The 18,072-nt window shown below is 42.1% G+C and overlaps 1 protein-coding gene across 8 annotated transcripts in view; it reads right to left on the reverse strand.

Annotated features, from left to right (window-relative positions):
• The window catches only part of WDR59 (WD repeat domain 59), a 78,252-nt gene that overhangs the window by 2,628 nt on the left and 57,552 nt on the right, over positions 1-18,072 (reverse strand). For 5 of the 8 annotated variants that reach the window (XM_081273373.1, XM_081273378.1, XM_081273375.1 and 2 more), the window contains 8 exons: positions 16,965-17,021; positions 11,463-11,596; positions 10,328-10,409; positions 5,806-5,918; positions 4,242-4,392; positions 4,069-4,141; positions 2,874-3,000; positions 2,586-2,728 (listed from right to left, as the gene is read on the reverse strand). In XM_081273373.1, coding sequence (XP_081129499.1) covers positions 2,586-2,728; positions 2,874-3,000; positions 4,069-4,141; positions 4,242-4,392; positions 5,806-5,918; positions 10,328-10,409; positions 11,463-11,596; positions 16,965-17,021 — 880 coding nt within the window. Of the gene's footprint in view, positions 1-2,585; positions 2,729-2,873; positions 3,001-4,068; positions 4,142-4,241; positions 4,393-5,785; positions 5,919-10,327; positions 10,410-11,462; positions 11,597-16,964; positions 17,022-18,072 lie in introns of those variants that run through there. The other 3 variants (XM_081273371.1, XM_081273376.1, XR_014019575.1) reach the window with 3 other exon arrangements.

The following is an 18,072-nucleotide window of genomic DNA, read 5'->3' on the forward strand; positions in this document are numbered from 1 at the left end:
CAGTGGAAACACTCCCCCAGTCTCCCAAGGACAGGTACACCACTTGCTCGCGCCTCCCCCGCACAGTTCTCCCCTGGCTGGATCACGTTCTGCTTGAGCATCATTTACCCATGCAAACATCATTCAAGTCATGTACTATGACACTTTCCCTTTCTTGAACATTTTGTTTTTCCCAGAGTTAGTGACTGTCTCACTTTTTAATTTGTTTAGTTTGCTATGTACTTACTAATAATTCATCTCTGAACTCTCCTTCAAATAACTGATCTATAAATACACTGAACACTGAGCTATACTAGATAATTTCTTCAATTTTCTCTTGCTGGAGCCAGGACTCCTGACTGGTTTATGCCCCTGTCTGTATGGTAAGCACCCCCCATCAGCACTCCAGCTTCCTTATTTATGGGAATGAATCTAGTCCTCCCTAGATAGGCTCAGGCTGACTTTTATACATGATTGACAACTGATTAGAAATCATTTCCTTGAGAATTCTGGAGGCATTCCTGCATTGTTATCTTGTATCCAGAGATGTGATGAGGTATGATGCCATTTATATTCCTTACCCTTTGTATGTGACCTTGTTGTTTTTCTTTCTAGAAGTTTCCAGGGTGTCTTCTGTATCCCCCATCTTTCTTTGGCCATTATGCTAGGTACCTGGCATGGAGCTACCACTAACTCACCCAGATCCCAAATTTTATTGCTAACATTACTTCTCCTTGCAAAGGTATACCTTTTCAGAAAAACTGTATATAGACATTAATGGTAGGGTCTGGAGAGAGAGGAAATCAATGTTGTGTTCAGTCACTCTCTTCAGGAGTCTTCCATTTCTTCCTCTTAGAAAAAACCTCTTTGCTCAGGTTCTTTCACATCATTGCCCATCTCTTCCTCAAAACGCACTGATGTCTCCCTCTGTCTCCACTCTGGTTCTTACTCCAGGGCCCAGCTCCCAGGGTGGGCAGGCTCTCATCTGTGCTCCCACACCCTCCCTTCCCATGCCCACCCAGCTCCTAGGCAAACACGCCCATTCTCCAGCTCAAAAACTGTCCACATGCTGGAGATCCCCAAATTCCCAGCTCTAGCCCCCAAATCTCCTGAGCACCAGACTCACATCTAACCTCCCACCAGATTCCTCCCATCCCAAATTTCACACATATCTCTGACTATCTCACACTAAGTTCACAATTTTTTTTTCCTGTATTTTCCATCTGAGAAAACAACACTGTCATGTACTTAGTTGCTCAAGTTGGAAATCCAGTAATCACCCAAACTTTGTCTCTCTTCCTTAATCTCATCACCAAATTATTAGCCAGTCATGTTGAGCCTAACTCTGAAATATATATATGTATTTTTGTGTGTGTGTGGTGCTGAGTGCATGCAAAGCAAGCACTCTACCAACTGAGCTATATCCCTAGCCCTAAAATATATTTTTAATCTCTCTTTCTCTCTGTTGTGACACCACCCTCAGACTAGGCCACAGAGCTCTTGGATCACAACAACGGCCAAATGGTCTTCCAATTCCTACTCAGCCCTCCTCTAGTCCTCCTCTAACAGCCAAGGTGATCCTCTTAAAACGTAAGACAGAGCATGTCACTTCCTTCTTAATCCCCTCTGAAGCTCACCACTGGACTCAGAATACAACCTAAATCCTTTACCACAGCGTACAATTCCATGCTGGCTATGGCCCTAATAATCCCACAATCTTAATTTTTAAAATTCTTTCTATGTTATTTAAATTTTTTTATCAATATGTTTTTAATTGACACAGAGAAACTATACAATGTGGCATTTCAATACATGTACACAGTGGGCTATGATCCCTTCAGGGAGAGCCATCTCCATCGCTTCAGACTCACATCATTTCTGTGTCAGAAACCTATAGGATCCTCTTTTAGCTATTTTGAAATAGTCAACAGTTACCCTACTGAGCTACAGAATATTAAACGTTATTCCGCCTATCCAACCATATCCCTGCACTCTGGGTTCTGGCCACACCGGCCTCCCTTCATTTGTTCAAAAATGACAAGTCACCTCCTCATGAGCTGCTTCTCTGAATGGGACGCCGCTCTTCCCACTGACCTTCCCAGACAGCCCCTTCTCAGCCTTCAGGCCTTGGCTCCTTGGAGAAGCCCTTCCTACTCGCCTTGACCCATCTCTTAGGATTCACCTTCCTGCTCTCCCTGCCCCAACGTTATTTTTGTTTGCTCATTACTATTTGTCACAATTTGTGATTATTTACTTTTTCTCCTACCAGCTGTGAGTTCCATAAGGGAGAAAAAGACTGCGTGAGCACGGAGCGCTGGGCTTTCCGGGGGCTTGAAGGGGCTCCACATGTGTTAGTTAAACAAGGAGCGAGCACCCCACTTCCAATCCATGCTGAGTACTGGATCTGAGACTACCTCTTTACAATTGAAAATGAATCTTGTTATCAAATGCAAAGGTTTTCAGGAGCTTAGTTAAGACTCAACATGTTTCTGAAATTTGGCCTATAAATGAGAAGGGAAGACTTCACTCCAAGTCTGAGGTTGTGGACAAATTAAATGACAGGATCTTCGAAATGGTGACAGGAAAGAAAAGAAATTCACACTCACCAATCCCTTTGTGGGGATCAGGGGGACAGGACACAAACTTGAGCACTTCTGCTCGCTTCTCTCTTAGCCCCCAACGGTAGAGGATCTCTCCATAGCATTTCTTAAAGTCGTCAAACTGCTGGGTGTTAGCAGGGTCCAAAAGCCTAGATAAAATTCAAGATTTCCTGTCAGTTCCAGAAAACATAAGCTCAATACCAAATGGCATTTAATGTATCTTTCTTCAAGCAAGAGTCCTGATCTGGGAGAGCTGAGTTCTGGATCTGCGTTCCTGCCTGGGAAGGCTGTTACCTTTTATTTTTATCATGTTGGTCCCGTTCCCGCTCTCGAGGATCACTGTAGGTCAGACTCCCGAAGCGGAGTTCTTCTGGCGAGGACTCTCCCCAAGGCGAAGATAAATGCTCTGCGTCTCTTCCCGCTGAAGAAAAGCAAAGGCGAAGAGCAATCAGTGAAGGCCTGCAGACACCTGAAAACTCTCAAGCCACAGTGTCGTCAACTGAGTCCCTGGTAGAAAATAAGCTAAGCTGAAGATTCTGAGAAATATTTCTACCTCTTTGTCCAGGTTTTTACTACTAAGGGAACCTGATCATTAAGTGCACTCAATAATTATAGTATACTGATACAGAATGTAATGCAGTGATTATTTATAAAGATTTGTTAAATGACATGAGAAAATACTCTTGATAAAATTAAAAGCCGAACGCAATCTAGCATATATAGAATAACCACCCACACACGTACACATACTGGAAGAAAATGTTCTGCAATGTTAATGGATGTTATTTCCTAGGTAAGGGAGATCAATAATTACAATTTTTTTCTCTAATATTTTTTGTCTGTATTTCTTCCCTGGGCATGTACTACTTTTATTTATTTGTTTTGGCTTTATTTTATTTTTTTAAAAGATTGGGTCTTGCTACCTTGCCCAGGCTGACCTAGAATTCCTGAGATCAAGCGATCCTCTAGCCTTAAGCCTCCTGAGTAGCTGGGACTACAGGAACATGCCATCCTACCTGGCTCATGCACTACTTTTATAATCAAGAAAATTAAGATTATTTTTAAAAAGAAATTTCCAAAATCCTGGAAAACACAGAGACACCCACTCATGAAACAGACCCTCATGACCAGCTGGAGTCAGGCCCAGCTTTATTTCTCTACACTGAAAGCAGTCTTGGGAAAAGGTGGGTGATAGGAAGTGGCAGATGATCCTGGAAAGGGCCATGTGAAGGAGAAAGGAGAAAAGCTGGATTTGGGGGGCAGAGCAGAAGTACCAAGTTTATCAAGGTTTATCAAGGCTGAGAGATGGAACTGAAGACCTTTCAAGATACAAGGTCAGGTCTTGCTGGAACAGCATCCCTCCCACACCAAAGTGAGAGAACTGAGAACCAAAAACATGGGGAGCAACATGCACTAACTGAAGATTCACGTGGACGACAGCTTCTAGAGTACTGAGAACCCAGCGCGGCCTGGGTCCTTCCACACCAACCTATGTTCCAGCCTCCGGTGCTGAGCCCTGGGTCCGACATACTGGAGCAGGAACCCGAGGAGGTGAAGCTGGGCTACAGGTGGGAGGAGGAACACACTGGCATCAGAACACTGGTCCACACCACAATTCACATCAAGGAAAAATCAGACACGAGCCAGAGAACCACAACTTACATATCGACTGTGGGACACCATGAGATTAGAAGACCGGTTAGGAAAAGGCCCGAAGGGGTTCGGGATGCCCTGAGGCCGAGACTGGGCTTCGAACACACTGCAGAGCATTGCCAAGGTCTGCACATCCCGGAGTCGGCAATAATGAGCCAGCCTGGAAAAGTAGGTGCCAGGAAGGAAAACAAGTCAAGCAGGGGACGAGGAAGGACATCTCCAGTCTCTGCCATGAGTAGGTGCCTCAAAGCCTGTCAGGAACTGGGGCCTTCTGCAGGCTCTGACCTGCTTTGAATCTGGCTACACTTGAGTTGGAATAAATGGTATCAAAGTCTTACGAAGGGCCTAGATCCCCACCCTGAGAGTTCCTGACTGGCAGTGAGGCTAGAGCCCCAACACAGTGCAGCTTCTCCCCAAGAACCAAGTGGGTTCACCTCACACCTGAGTGAGGAGGAGTCTGCACCTCCTCAGGCTCCCCAACTCTGAGGAAGAATCTCACTGCTTTGGGGGCACTTCCCATGTTGCTCATTCATATAGTGTGAAGCTACAGAAGGTGCCCAGAAACACCCTACTGCCATAGTATGGTGGAAAGGCCACTGACTCTGGAGGTGGACTTGTGACCAGGAGCTATTAAATAAGAATGACAAGGAATAAATATTTTACCTTTTAGGTATTCCTGTTCCCTTTGTCTTTTGGGACTACCCTACCCTAGAATGTGAGCTAGGGATCAGAGGGACTTTACCCCTGGGATGGAATAATACACCTTCCTAGCACTCAGTTTTGAACTTTTTAAATTGTTTTATACTATCTTTCAGAAGGCTTACCTCAAGTAAGTAGAACAAATGTTACCATCCCTGTATGGATGATAAGGCAGTGGGAGCACACGAGCAGGTGTCCCAGGTCTGGCCTCAACAGGTAAATAAAGCAAACCTCAACCTGCAGAAGTGGAGTTTCCTTGCCTGGGACTAGGCCTCAACATTATGGACATTCAAGTCATTTTACTCCGTGGTAAATTATTTTATATCTTATAATTCTAGCTTGCCATATATCAGTGTAATAAATTAAACACAAATTCAATGCTTCTATGTGTTGCCCAACAGTGTGAAAGCGCCCAGTGTTGGGAAAATAAATACAGACACACCATTCTCTTATCTCTTCCCTGGGGCCAGACCCCACAGCATCTAAGAAGAAACTCATCTCCAGATCTGGGTTCACACAGATGTGATTCATAGACTAAAGCATGTGTCTTCAGGCGTCTCTAATCCTTGTTATAAGTGACAAATACTATATAGTACCTTTTGCTGTAAGAAATTCATTCTGTACAGAGGTAATTTCAGCACTAAAAGGAAAGATCCTACTTTTTCCTCTCATTTCTTAGGCCTCTAAAACTTTCTTTTTTTTTGTTTTTTGTTTTTTGGTTGAACCCAAGGCCTTGGGCTTGAGAGACAAGCACTCTATCAACTGAGCTATACCCCCAGCCCAGCAACTTTCCCTGAGGCAATAACATTTAATGTGTTTACAGACCAAAAATCGACATCATTCATTTTTCTCACTTTTAGCTCTCAAAACCTACAGGGACTCCAGTAGCTGTCGCCCAAATGGATGCCGAGCCCAGGGTGTTTCCAAATCTGGGTCAGACTTCGGACCAAGGCAAAGATCTGTAGCTACTGTAGCCAGAGACCACACCTGGAGAGATGAAAGAGAGACACTCAGAGGGGGATGAGGACAGGAACAGAACCATGAAGGAACCCCACCTCCCCTCCATCTACAACCTAAAACCCTGCTATGGAGCGCATCGAAAGCTGGGAGCTTGCTCAAATGCAGAAGGTCCCACTCAGACTGACCAAATCAGAATCTGCATTTTATAAGATCCTCAGAGGACCTGTATACACTATAAAGTTTGAGAAACACTAGCCTTAAAACATCATTAAAGGGCTGGGAATGTAGCTCAGTGGGAGAGTGCTTGCCTAGAACGTGCAAGGCCCTGGGTTTGATCCCTGGCCCTGGGTTTGATCCCAACCCTGGGGCCGCAGCGGGGGTGGGGGTGGGGTGGGGGGAGTTCATTAAATGAATTTCAGAGAAATGACTGCAATAATTTCAAGGTGTTATCTATTTAACACTAACTCATGAATTTCTGATGTTTGAGAGCATTCTGAATCATGTTGAATGAAGATCTGTCCTTCACCCAAATAATGTAACTTTTTTTGCTTTCATTATGAAAGTTTTAGTATACCCTCTGAAGCTAAAGAAGAACAGGTTGAGGCTAAATAGACCTGGCTTTCTTTTTGTTGATGCCAAATCTGGAGAATACCTCCAATCCTGATATCTCATGGGGCTTGGAATCATCAGCAGAAACTAATGTCCACTCAGTGTTTATTAAATCCAAGAAATGTGTTAAATACACCATGTTATAAACAAGCCCCCATCCCCTGATACTTGTATCAAATACTACTTTTAGAGAATTTTTTTCAGTAGTGATACATGACTGCAGCCCACTAATTGGAAAGCATTATTCTAGACTGAGAGAAGCTAAAAAGGGAGAAGATATTGACTTTGAATCAAGGAGTTTATAATATAAGAAGAAAGAATAGGCAAATAAAAATGCTGAAAAACAGAATCAGACATACAAAATCAAAATTATGTGGCACCAACACACTTGAAAATGACACACAAGTGTTGTAGAAGAGAGAAAACTTGAAGTTTATATTCATGTCTGAAATTAAGGACCCCCTTGAATGACTGACTTGCTAGGGTGGGAAAGCTTTTCTACCCTGGCTGACAATTTAGCCACTTTACTTCCTCACTTTATTTTATTTTATTTTTTTAGAGAGCGAGAGCGAGAGCGAGAGAGAGAGAATTTTTTAATATTTATTTTTTAGTTCTCGGTGGACAAAACATCTTTGTATGTGGTGCTGAGGATCGAACCCGGGCCCCACGCATGCCAAACGAGCGCGCTACCACTTGAGCCACATCCCCAGCCCTACTTTCTCACTTTAAATTATCATTTCTTCAACAGAAAGAGTGACACTTGCATTCATTTCTGCAGTTTTTGTTAAAACAGTAAACACATCATTTTCAACATGGGCATAAGGAACAATGAAAATTCTTCAAGCTTTCTCACTGATGTCATTCCTCTGTCCCTTTAAATCATACCAAGTTCACAAATGATGACAATGATAATTATAAGAATAGCAGCAGTGACTGTACCACACAGTGGACCTTTTCTATCTGCCCATACAGTTATGAGACTTTACAGTTATTACATCATTTAGTTCTCACAGTGGCTTCTGGAGCACTGCTCCATTTTACAGTTGGGGTACTTGAAGTTTGGAGAGATTCGGTGCCTGGCCTAGGAGCACACAAGAATGCTGCAGCCCCAGGTTTGCCTGAAGACACGGTCCTCCCCAAGCATTTGGACTGCCTGCTCTACCAGGTCAATTCTGCCTATAAATTATTAAACACTTAAAAACAAAACAAACAAACAAAAAAAAAACCCAACACCTCTTTAAGAAGTAATTTTTCCTTAGAGGATGTTTTTTTCAGAACATGAACTTGGTCTGCCTTAATACTGCATTCACCAATCTAATCTTCTCACCAACCACTTAAGGAAATTATTCTCAGGCTTCTCATTTTACAAACATCTGAAAGGCCTTAGTGTGAGGTAACTTGCCTTAATTCCTCTGCTAGAAGGAGGTGAACCAGGCCTCCCGTGATAAATCCCACACTGCTTCTTCTATAAATAAAAAAAAAATTCTTCTATAAAGAAATTTCTCATGCTGTCTTCTTGCTGTGTACAAAATCTAGGTGTGTAGGGCCTTAGAGAAATAGGGTGTGATGGTGCACACCTGTAATCCCAGCAGCTCAGGAGGCTGAGGTAGGAGGATTCCAAGTTCTATGCCAACCTTGGTAACTTTGAGACCCTGTCTCAAAATAAAAAATAAAAAGGTCTGGGGATATGGCTCAGTGGTAGAAGAGCACCCCTGGGTTCAATCCCCAGGACAAAAAAAAAAAAAAAAAAAAAAAAGAATTAATTCATGCCTACATTTGTCTTATAAAGGTTTCAGGTCAAGTTTTTACTTGACAGTATTTATTAGAAAATAAATGGAAATCTTAGGGGATTTTTTTTTTTAATCAGATAAAAGCCAAGGAAAGGCCTGGTGTTGATTTGTTAGGAGGATTACAAGAAAAAATACCAAGCTAATAGGACAGCCTCTAATAATTTCCATTGTTCAATCTAATCCTCAGACTAAAGAATAAGTATGCAAGAGAGTCAGAAAGTAGATTAGTGGTTGACTAGGTCTGGGGACAAGATGGGATTGAGAGGTGACAGCTGAGGGCATGGGGTTTCCTTTTAGGATAATGAAAATTTCCTAAAACTGCTTGTGGTGATAGTTGCACAACTTTGAATACACTGAAAACCACCAAATGGTAGGTTTTAACTGGGTAAATTGCATGTTATATGGACTATATTATAATACAGCTGTTTAAAAAACAATATAGACGCTGTGCATGGTGGTACACAGTGTTATCCCAGTGACTCAGGAGGCTGAGGCAAGAGGATTGCAAGTTTGAGACCAGTCTCAGCAACTTAGTGAGACCCTGTGTTAAAATACAAAGTAAAGGGCTGGAGATGTGGCTCAAGCGGTAGCGCGCTCGCCTGGCATGCGTGCGGCCCGGGTTCGATCCTCAGCACCACATACCAACAAAGATGTTGTGTCCGCCGAGAACTAAAAATAAATATTAAAAATTCAAAGTAAAAAGTACTGGGATGTAGTTCAGTGTTAAAGAGCCCCTGGGTTCAATCTCCAACATACACCTACCCCCAGGCAAAAACAAACAAACAACAATAACAACAACAATACACACACACACACATATATACACATACACATATACGTGTGTGTGTGTGTGTGTGTGTGTAGAAGCTTGCTTTAGTAAACTGATGTGTTCCTGCAAAGATGAAGGAAATTTAAATTTTTTTAAAGATTAAATCTTTTTTTTTAAACTCAACATCTATACCTAAAGGAATGCTTTGGTAAATTTTTATGAATGAAGCTTTTTCCCCCTAGTGCTGGGGTTTGACTCCAAGCCCTCATGCATGCTAGGCCAGTGCTCTACCACTCAGCTACTTGAGAAACTAAGGCAGGAGGATCACAAGTTTGAGGCTAGCTTGTGCAACTTAGCAAGATCCTCTCCCAAAATAATATTAAAAAGGGCTGGAAATGCAGTTCAGTATGCAAGCGTTCAATCGCCAAAACCAAAAGAGAAAAAGAAAAAACAAAGAGGGAAAAGAAATAAGAATTGAAAGTGCAAATGGCAAAAATTACATACTCAAACTAGGTATGCAATGATTATTGTGGTACTGGAAGAGAAAAGAGATGTAGTTTAAAGAAAGAAAATCAGACTGGCCAAGGCAGGAGGATCCTAAATTCAAGACCAAAATGGGCAACTCAACAGGCAACTTGGCAAGATCCTCTCTCAAAAAATAAAAAGGGCTGGGGATGTAGCTTAGTGGTAGAGTATCTCTGGATTCAATCCCAGTATCAAAAAAAAAAAAAAAAAAATCAGTAAATTCTTTAGGATTTTTCCAACTAACCATTGGTAAGAATGATGACAATAGTCAATGATCTGGGGTTTTCTGACCTGAGACTGGTCTCAAACTTGCAATCCTCTTGCCTCAGCCTCCTGAGTTACTAGGATTACAGGTGTGTACCACCATGCACAGTGTCTATATTGTTTTTTAAACAGCTGTATTATAATACAGTCCACATAACATGCAATTTACCCAGTTAAAACCTACCATTTGGTGGTTTTCAGTGTATTCAAAGTTGTGCAACCATCACCACAAGCAGTTTTAGAAAATTTTCATTACCCTAAAAGGAAACTCCATGCCCTCAGCTGTCACCTATCAATCCCTTCTTGTCCCCAGCCCCTAGTCAATGATCTGGGGATTTTGCTATAGATTAGCAAAGAAAACAAAACAAAAAAAAAATTGCAAAACAGGAGGCAAAAATGTTGCTAACCCATGACTATCAAGTGACAACAACTTGGTCATAAAGGGAAATCCCAAGCTGTACCAACAGGGAGGCATGTACCTGGACAAGATCCTTTCTTCCAACAAGCATGGCTGAAGCAGCGTTCTTCTGACATGTTTCCTGAATATCATTCACATTCAATCTGAAAATTTTAAAAAAGAATAAAAAAGTGTCCTTCAGTCTAAGTTCCTAAGTCAATTCCTTCTGGTTTAACAGCCTAGCAACTGCCTCTTTGCTGTTCACTCAAAATGTTTTTCACTGTGTTGGCCTCAAGCTGCCTGCTATCTGACACTAGGATTAATGAGAGCTATGAGGGCTATGGGTTCTCATCCAGGGAAGGTGAATTCCTCACTGTTTTGAGTCAGGACAGGAAGCCAGACTCAAATGCTAATTTGTCAACCAGTTTTTATGTGAAGTTTCCAAGATTTAAAGGATTTAAATATGTGCAACACTGTGAACTAACAAAGAGCCTTGGGCTGTTAAAATAATACAAAATAAACACTTCTTGTTATGTGTTCAAGTTCAGGAAGAAGCAGGAGAACCACAGGCTAGCAAACATGCTGGTCATTCATCTCCCACTCCTCTTCAACCAAGGTGATGCCTTTGATTTGTTTTATATATTGGATATGAGAGCCAATTCTAAGATTCCTGTCCACTGCCATACATATCCTCCCTATGAAAGTGAATGGCACCAGTGAATATTGATGGGATATTGCTCCTGCGATTACATTATTAAGCACTGGACTTTGAGTTTGTCAAAAGGCAGACTATCCTGGGTAGGCCTTACTTAATCATCTGGGCCCTTAGAAGGGTCTATGAACCACTGCTGTTGGTCTGAAGAAGATGAAATTCATATGAGCATACTATAGCTGCAAGGATCTGAATTCTGTTAACAACTGAATAAGCTTAGAATAGGACCCAAGGCTTAGGAAGAGAACACCACCTGGCCAGTGTAATGATTTCAGCCAAGTGAAACCCTGGGCGAGGGTCCAGTGAAGCTATGTACAGATGGATACTGCAAGGTATGCTGTCTAAAGCTGCTAAGTCTGTAGTAATTTGTTATAAAACAAGAGAAAGCTAACACACTGAACTTCTACTAAAACTGCTTTTGAAGAAAAGCTTGCAACACTTACAAAAAAGGTTTATGGATCCTGACTAAGCAATAGGGGCAGTTTACTTGAACTCTTGAACTTACATGTACAGTTCTCCCAGTGATTTGTGAACAGGAAGGAGGCATGAAACATCTTGGATGATGACTTTCCCGGCAGCCTTGATGGGTCGATTGCCAGAGTCTGATCCCTCGCGCTTACTTTTCCACCTCCTTGATTTCTGGGGGAGACGACAAGAGAGAACTAATGAGGACTTTGAAGAGTGGAAACCTAGAGTTGCAGAGCATATCATATTTGGGTCATTGGTAATTTGCAGAAACTTTAAATTATATCATGCCCACAATTACATGAATCAGCATCTGTAGGAAATAAAAGGATGACAAAGGGACTGACCTTGTGATCCAAAATCCTAACAGGAAAATAGGCACCAAATGCAGGACTAGCTACATTCTGCAGGTGCTCAAAACCAGATACCAGGAAGCCAGAATTAATCAATTAATTAAGACAGCAGGTAAATAAGTTAGTAAAAGGCCCCAAAATGTGGGAGAAGAACAAATTTTAAGATTGTTAAAGTACTAGGTTCAAAGTTCTTGCCTGAAACTAATCAAAGGTGTAGGGGTGTGTGTGTGTGTGTGTGTGTGTGTGTGTGTGTGTGTGTGTGTATGTGTTTCTTCTTCTCAGACAGGTTCAACAGGGTTTGTTGAAATTTTAATTTAAGAAATTTTTTTAAAAAGAAATTTTAATTTAGACATATCAGTGTAGATTCTGCAAACCTTAATCTATGGAGGAAGATAGAAACTTGGCAGCTCAGGAATATTTCTAGCAACTTAAATAATTTCTAAAAGTGATCATTTTAGGAAGCCAAAAATGAGTCAGGGGATTTTATAATGGACATGAGAAATCATGAGCAAGGGTCCCAATTCCCCAGAGCCATTCCTGTGTGTGTGAAATGGGAAATGTCCTGGAAATCCAGAATTATTAGAGTGCAGCTCCATCTGGTATCTTCAAAATGACAACCAGCCACAGGAGCAGTAATCTATTTTATTTCCAGAAGTTCAAAAGAGATCACCAAAGTATTTCAAAACTAAGGAATGGAGAGACATACTTATTAACAAAGAAGGGGAAAGGAACAAATGAATAGGGCCTGACATCTGGATCTAGAAAACCACAATTAACTGGTCTTATTACCACATGTACTGTTCAATATGACCCTGGGTAAGTTAATTATCTACTGTGGATTTAGTCTCATGCATTTACTCTTTGCTCACTGATAACTTGGGGCCAGTGATGGACTCTGCTGTCAATCTCATGAGGTCAATAAGGATACAATGTAAAGATATGGGTGCACACCAAAAAATGCAACCTAAAAATATATAATTAATATGAATATATAAACTCAGGAATCTAAATTAGATCATTATTTGATTACTCACAAATTCATTCTTTGCAAGTGATTTTTTTGGCCGGGGCCGGGGTGGGGGGGTGGTACTGGGGATTAAACTTGGGGTGCTTACCCACTGAGCCACATCCCCAGCCCTATTTTGTATTTTATTTAGAGACAGGGTCTCACTAAGTTAGTGCCTCACTGTTGCTGAGGCTGGCTGTGAACTGGCGATCCTCCTGTCCCAAGCCTCCCAAGCTGCTGGGATTACAGGCATGCGCCACCATGCCTGGCTGCAAGTGATTTTTATACAATCACTTATTCATGAATTAGTCTTGGATTAAATCCAGGAATTCTGACCACTGATGTCCCATCTAATCCAAAGGTGCCAAGTGCATATAACTTCCTAAAGGATTACTACATGTCTTGGAACATATTAAATGCAGGACACCTGGACTTAGTTTCAGGCAGGCACACCATAATGTAGTACATATGCTTCACTATCAGATTGGAACCTTAACCCATCTGAGTTTAAGAAACTCTGTTACTATTTACTACTTAACAAGTCATTATTCTTCAACACAAGGGGATGCCTAATCTATTCTGTTGGGTAGCCCTTCATCTCTTCATGCCCTGGTTCTTTCCAAAAGAAGGATTATGGGCATACTCACAAACATACTATCCTTTTAGCCACAAACATCCTGACTTGGAAGCAAGTGAAGGATGGACATGTTGAAGAGTAAACAACCTGTCATGGGAGCAGGCAGTGTTAACTGACGTAAGATGGACATAGTTATGTGCACTCAATACTATGCACAACTTGCTGGAGGGACGGTAATTTCATGTACCCTGCAGTGACAGTGAACAGTATAAGGTGCTTCACTAGCTGGGAACAACATACCCACAGGTCCCACACAACTGACCATCTCAAATAAGACTTAGGGTACTGGATTAAGAAAAAACCTTATGCTAAAAAGATTCCACCTGGAATGGAATATGATCCATCTAATTTGGTCTTCCGAGTTGTTGGAAGGCTTCTAAAATACTGTTGCAGGAAGTCACTCTGGCTCCTTATTATAAAGAGAAAATGAGAAGCACTTGAGCAATCGAGCAACTCAGGATAGTTCATTTAACAACACAGCTTAAATAAATGGAGGCCTCGAGAAGGATCAGGCCTACTAGCTTTTAGAACACACTGAAAATAACCACAATTTCCTGGTTTTCAAAGCAAACAACAACACATTATTAATCATATGAGGGCTCATGTGCCAAAAGTGGTTCATTTGCAAGTAGATTAGTTCATTTAGAAACTGACAATGAAACAAGTCCAAGAGTACAAATGTTTGGCTTAGGATTTAAAGTCTTGTCTGTTGTTATTACCATCATGTTAATCCCCACTGGTGGCCTGCTCGCTCTGGGCTGGGCACCTCACTGCAACTCCATGATATAGTGAGGATGTGGGGCTTATTCAAGGTCATGGTCATCTAGCCGAGATTTCAACAGGCCTGTCATTCTTGTTAACTTTTTCCCTCTTCACTGTATATGATTCTAGATTAACCAGGGAAAAAAAATTTAAGACCTGGCTAAGATACCTGTTAATAATGTACATAGTTTGGTCCACTTTTAAATGAATCCATTTCTGCGTGTAAGAAGATTCACATTTGATCCTCGTGATGCCTGCTCCCATATCATCCTTCCACATCAATCCTTCTGCAATCACTTCTCCTGAGCATCTTGACTGCATCCAGCTAAGTCAGAGTAGTCAGCCTGCGCAGCTCCTGCAGCCACACAGCTTTCAATGGGGCAAGCAGACTCAGAACATGACACTGTTACTTCAGGCTGGATTTCAGTGTCTGCACCTCCAAATCTCCTTTCGTGGATTTGTTAAGACTGAAGAAAACTTGGGAGTTCAAAGAAATGTCTTAGGACTGTTCCCCAATTTGCAGTCTTGTGTTATAAGATCAGTAGAAATACAGTAATGTGAGTCATCAATAAATACTTGATGAAAATATTGGCAGCGGTCTTTGACAATTTTTTGTAACTATTCTTATTGAATTATGGAAATCATGGTCTGTGTTTCCTGGGACATCTGGAGACACCAGCCCTCGAGGATTTAACTTCGATCTGTATTGGATGAAGAGGAGGTCTTCATAGAACTTCACTCAGTTGCCTCTCAGGCTTCAAAAGAAGGGGTTCCCCAAAATGGGATCCTCCTAATTCCTGCTACCAGGAATCAAGCTGTCAAAGCAATTATGGAACAGTGCTAGTAGTTTTCTTAATCCAGCAAGGAATGACTATAAAACAATGTCAAAAATCCTTAAAAGGCTACAAAATAGTGTTGGTATTGTGTATTTTCAAATTTGTTGACTAAGAGTTTTAAATATGACATATTTCCCTTTCAGCCTACAAGGGTCACTCAGAAATCATGTCTAATGGCCAGTTATTCTGGAGATTTAAATACAAGATTGCCTAAATGACAATATGCTATATCTCAAATGAGATGTTAATTGGGGCCTTGGGTCCTGGTTGCTCCCTAACAAGAAGATGGACAATTTTTCAGGGTGTTTCTTCCAGGGCCTAAGCAATAAAAAGCATTCCTGCTCCACTCACATTTTCCCTAAGAATGCTTTTCTCCTTAACATCTTACGGGACATTTTAAGAGGCTCTCGACTTAGCAACTGTCAGGTAACAACACATGGATTTCTCCCAGGATTCTTTGGTTTCAGATAACAAAGGCTAAGATGTGGTTACTCTGTCTGGGGTAAGGAAGGGCACTGTGGTGTAAAAGCTCCTGCCCCTCCTGCATTGCTCCAATCTCACTCTGATGTGCTTTAGTGTGGAGACTTCTCTGTGAGGTAGAATTGGTACCTCTGGGAGAAAAGGATTGTGTATTTCTCTTAGGTCTTTTCAATGATCCACCAACACAAAATGCCCTTCCCCACAGATTTCATGAGAAGGGACTGAGGGAAGAGAGACAAAGCAAGACAGACAAAATATTACGTGATGAGCTCCAGGATGTCCCTCTGAACATCCCAGGAAGGTGTTCATGGATTACGGCAAAGAGGACAGAAGAGAAGGGTGGGGGGGAAGGAGGCACTGGTGCTAATAGCACTGAATGACAACCAATAGCCAGCTCGCGACTGTACCACCAGTGTTACTGCTACAATTGGAGGCAACATCAATGCCAGAAAATGGGTTAAATGTAAAAACAGCCCAAGAATAAGCCACCAACTGCTTCGCAGCAACCCCATCAACAATAAATAATCAGCAGAGTGGGCAGTGAGTCAAAATGAGTTCCTATTTAAAGAGCAGCAGAAACGAGGACTTCTGGAAAATCAGTGGAAATTCAGCAGTTGGGTTGGCTAGAATCGGCTTTTTGAGGAAAAGTGGCCATATTGGTGGCTCCACCTGCAAGTTGTTGGCAGCAGAGGTTGGTACCTGCTAATCCAGCTCCTGATTTCAATAGGTGTTTATGAATAAGCTAAAGGACTGTCCTCTAAACATTCTTTATACCAAACAAAATTTACACAGAGCCTCAAGGCTGCCCTGAGGTCACCTTGGCACTACTGAAACATGAAGGGAATGGGTGAGGAAGACAGAAGAGGGGAGATGGCCAATAGGATGAGTCAGAAAGGAAGAAGGGGAGGGGACATCTGCAGTAGAGGTTTTAATGTTAATGTAAAATACTGAGGCTAAGGGAAAAATTTGTTCCAGATAATTCCTGAAGGATAAAACTAGCTTATGTATCCTGCCAATGAAGCAGGTGGGAAACTTTCCCTCTCAGAACCAGACTGAGACTATGAAAATAGAGACTAAATGGCAGAAGCCTCTTATATCTTCCTCTGCTCCCCACATGCCAAAGGTAGGCTTTTGAAAGCTCCATGGAATTAGACAAAAGCTCCAAGTGAAATCAGGGGAGCTAAAGTCATTTAATCAGGGTTCCTCCCAAGAACCCAGTATTGCTTCATTTGCAAAGGACTCCAGTCGTGACCTGGAACGGTGTTCAGCCACTGGAAACACTGAACTGAACAAGGTGGCAGTCCTCAGTGCCTGACTCCCCAGAGTGAAGGGCTCACTTCTGCTGGTCCCGAAAACCAGCCAGCCTGTCATTTCAGGTTCCTCAAAGCCAGGCAGGTGGCATTTTATTCTTGGGCCTTTGGGTAGAGACAGGATTAGTTAAGGAGAGCATTTGCACAGCGCACAGTACCGGGAAGTCGTTAATTGCTTGTATGGACCAACGTCGCCGGGCAGAGCGAGGAGACATCTGTGCGTGAAAACGTTACACCCAGGAGGAGGGAAGAAAAACACCAAGAAAATTAAAAGGGAAAAATATAGAATAAAATGAAAGCTTCCCACACATCTGATGGATTAAAAGGTATATATACTGCAAAACCGGAATTGGAATGACGAACACTTGTGAACCTCAGCACAGCAGGTTTTGGATTTCCTCGCCTCCCCCCACGCCTTCACCTTCCAAGCCCACCTTCGGTTTCATCCATCTTCAGTCACATTTCAGGCATATGGAGGCTAGTGTCAACTCTGACAAAGAAACTACGAGAAGGTCCGAGGTAGGAAGGACTAAGGTCATAGTGCCAGGGGGGAACAGGAGAAGATTCTTCCCCTCTGACAGGTGAGGAGGAGAATGTGTTCAGAGTATATTCTCATTCCCAAATGGAAGACATTCTCCATAACCAATCTGGGGGAGGGTGTGATTGGGGGGAAGGAGGGAAATGGGTGTCATGACACAGGGACTGCAGGACTATTTTCAGAGCAAGGTCAGGGAGAAGGGAGAGCCCTGGAGAACTGAGGGGAAGGTGGGGAACTAAGCTGAGGAGGAACATTCTTGCTAACAAGAGCACCTGAGCATGGAACTGGGAGCAAATGACACTGATTATGGAGATCTGTAGTTACTCTGCTAACTGAAAGACCTCCCCAGTTATTTATATCAGAGCTATTTTGGTAACATAAACCGAAACAAAGATGAGAGGCTGAGAATTTTTTTTTTAAATGTCTGTGGGGCAACCTAATGTTTACCTTAAGTTCTGGGCCTTCTGATTTATTCTAAGCATGCATGACATTTTATCAGCGATTAATAGCTGGTCTACTTGCCAACTTCATTCATGTTAGCATCTCTGTGCTTTCTGAATTCCTATGAAATTTGAGAGGTATTTAGGTCTCTTAACATTTTTAAGTTTTTAGGAGCAATCCTTGGAATTCCATCTGGAGAACACTGGGGGAATATACAATCCAACCTAAGTAGGTCAGGTTGAAAACATAAGAGAAGCAAACAGTTGTTTCTAAATGGCTCTATAAAT

This window comes from Spermophilus citellus (assembly GCF_964194105.1).
Source record: "Spermophilus citellus genome assembly, chromosome: 18".
Classification (NCBI taxonomy): Eukaryota; Metazoa; Chordata; class Mammalia; order Rodentia; family Sciuridae; genus Spermophilus; species Spermophilus citellus.